Source organism: Cynoglossus semilaevis, chromosome 3 (genome assembly GCF_000523025.1).
Source record: "Cynoglossus semilaevis isolate Cse_v1.0 chromosome 3, Cse_v1.0, whole genome shotgun sequence".
Classification (NCBI taxonomy): Eukaryota; Metazoa; Chordata; class Actinopteri; order Pleuronectiformes; family Cynoglossidae; genus Cynoglossus; species Cynoglossus semilaevis.
This window is the reverse complement of record NC_024309.1, coordinates 5,867,478-5,870,486: the sequence shown is the minus strand read 5'-3', so window position 1 is coordinate 5,870,486 and position 3,009 is coordinate 5,867,478. Positions and strand designations below refer to the sequence as shown.

General features: G+C 45.2%; 1 protein-coding gene across 4 annotated transcripts in view; it reads left to right on the top strand.

The window, feature by feature from the left end:
- Nucleotides 1-3,009, top strand: part of nrp1a (neuropilin 1a) — a 55,346-nt gene that overhangs the window by 45,327 nt on the left and 7,010 nt on the right. For 3 of the 4 annotated variants that reach the window (XM_008307645.3, XM_025054341.1, XM_025054340.1), the window contains exons 11-12: nt 322-466; nt 2,871-2,981. In XM_008307645.3, the coding sequence (XP_008305867.1) occupies nt 322-466; nt 2,871-2,981 (256 nt within the window). The remainder of the gene's footprint in view (nt 1-321; nt 467-2,870; nt 2,982-3,009) is intronic. The other variant, XM_025054342.1, reaches the window with a different exon arrangement.

Below are 3,009 nucleotides of genomic sequence, written 5' to 3'. Positions count from 1 at the left end.
CTGAAGCAGAGTCACAGAGGCTGAAAGTTGCTTTTGACTGCAACGAGCACCGGGCTGTCTTTGCCACCGGCCACCTGCGTGAGCTGTGCTTTAGAAGTCAGCAAGATGAGAGAAATCTGGTTGTCCTCTGTTCTTTCCCGTCTTTCCACCTGCCCCAGCACATGCCACCCATCCGCCCCCACTGCTACTTTTAAGGAGGCAGGAATGAAAGTGTGCCTCGGGGAATCTGCATGAAACGCCCAGCAGTGTCAATGTCTTTTCTCATTCACTCCTCTCTCTCTCTCTTTCTCTGTCTCTCTCCAATATTCTCAACTCTCCCAGATATTCGAAGGAAATAACAACTACGACACTCCTGAGCTGAGGACACTGGAGTCCCTGCTGACTCGCTTCATCAGAATATATCCAGAGAGAGCTACAACTAATGGCATGGGCTTGCGGCTTGAGCTTCTGGGCTGCGAAATTGAAGGTAAACTGAATCCGAGTTCGAACGCCTATTTAAAGCTGTTGTGTCGGTGTCTTTTCTGGAGACGTTTCTCAACAGCACAAATGCTTTCAATCGCTGTTGTAGTATTGATGTCACTTCCTCCTGGTGTTGACGTTACTGACTCTGCTCAGTCCATCTATAGCCGTGACACATTAGCAGGCATACCTGGGCTTTAAGACAGCAAAGGGAACTCAGAACTTCCTCTGACATGGTATGAAAAAAATGTTCTTAGAGTTAGATGCAGAATTTGCGAGTGACATCTAAAGACAAAGTTTTTTTTCCCTTGATTTCCAGTGCTTTATTTTTGTCGTAGAGAGCAAAATTAGCTTCCATGGATATGCATCCATTTTCTGGCACTTAACTCCTTGCAAGGTTACAGGGCTATTATTAGCACTTTAATTTACAAGCTGACTGAGTGTGTGCGTTCACATCTGACACGTTGACGCACACACACACCTACATACTGTAGTCGTCTGGCTCATGTTGTTTAGAGAGGCTCCGTATGTGCGGGCTCACAGCTGTTCAGCTCCTGCTTTTTATCTCTGTAAGAGACACTTGTCTGGTCGCATCAAAGCAAGCAGATAAGAATGCCACTCAGTGACCCACATCACAATCTTCCCAATCTGTGTGCGGTTCTTCTTTCAAAGGACCGTGCTCACGTTTATGTTATCTTTGAAATGACCTGTGTTTTTTTTCAAGCAGATAAGAATAAACTAAAAAATTCAGGGAAATTCGTAGCTCACTGGTCATTGGCCGATTTACATATTGGATTTCATCCAGGCCTGTTCCTTCATAAACCTGGTGGACTCCCACTGGGAGGCGGCTTAGTCAGACGATGATGTTTGTTTTCAGTGTTAATACTAAACACCAACGCAGACCTAAACACAATGAAACCACAAACGCCGTCGCCAAACATGTGGTTACAGTCATGTGTACACAACCGCCGTCGCAGGCGCAGGTGTGTCCCCAGGCCTGTGTTTGTGCCACGGTAGCAGATAGGGAGCGCTAAGTCCTCATTTCTGTGAGAGGCTCCCCTGACGCAATGCTGACCCCCACACCTGACCTTCCTTACCCTGAGTCTGACAGGGGCTGGTCTGCCTCATATTTCATCCAGCAGAGGGAGCGTGCACACACCAACACACACAAACAGATTAGAGTACAAATACATTCTCCAGCAGTTAGCCCATCTCCGTCTGGGCCTTCCCCACTCCTCACCTCCTTCCTCTCCCCCTGCTCTACCTCCGTACTGGGGAAGCCCGAGCTCGTTACTCAGTCAGTCAGTGCAAACACACATAAATACACACACACCGCAGCAGCGGAGTGTGGCATGAATCTATGGTTTTGCCCACATCTGACTGCAACATGGCCATAATGATAGGCCAGTGCGGCAGCCCGGGACCCAACCTACAGCCGGTTCCTGACTTACTTTTGGCATCTCTCAGATTTAGCTGCCCAAGCTCAGAAGTACTACGTTTTATCTCTTCTATTTATACGCCGCACGAACACACACACAAAGAGGCCGTAATAAATTGCAATGCTACTATGTTGGGTTAACATCAGGAAATAGTTTCCAGAAAACCAAGTCTCACTCTACGTCTGTACTAACCTGAGCACATTAAACACCGCAAAGTGGAACGTTCTTGTCACCAAAGCACTTAGAGTCTGAAGTATTACTTCAGTTCAACTAGTTTTCCAAACTAAATTAAACATCCGTGCGTTGCAGTGGCTTTGGTTTTATATTTAATTTGATTACATTTATATTTGAGAGAAGTTCAGTGCATTTTACCACTGTCACAGACTAAAGGGAAACACCACAGTTTGAAAGTATTATTTGTTTTAGGTGTTTGTAGACCACATGTTATTGTACTTCTGTACATGTTTTATATAGCAGTTGTACTTGTGTGTTATTTCCTAGCTTACTTAGCTAGTAATTTCCCTTTCTATCTAATACAGAGGGTCCTCGTTTTACGACGTCCTCAATCTACAGTGTTTCATGGTTACATTTCATGTGGGAACTAGTTGTCAACGGAGCATTTGGTTTTTTGGGAACTTTTGCCCTTCATTATGACTCCTAGGCAGAAGTCAGATTTCTGATGTTCTAGACTATGATGTAACCACCATGTTAGCGTAGCGAGAGAAATGGGTCCTGATGTATCGCATCAGTACCCATTGATGAAAATTGGGTTTCATCAAGCTGTAGGAATTAAATGAACCATGTTTTGAATGTTTATTTATTAGTATTTTATTAGTATTTTAAAACATACAGATTCAGTATTTCAGTGATTTTTTTTTACTACAGTGTCAACTTGTCCTTTTCAACCTCCACATCACTGTTAAAACTCATCTCTTCTGTCTCACCTCTTCCTCTTCCTCTTCCTCTCCACAGTCCTGACACCCCCGCCCACCACACCTGTCCCGAGCACCACTCCATCAGATGAGTGTGATGACGACCAGGCAAGCTGCCACAGTGGCACAGGTGATGACTACGATGTGACAGGTGCTAACATCGCCCTCACGAGACTGCG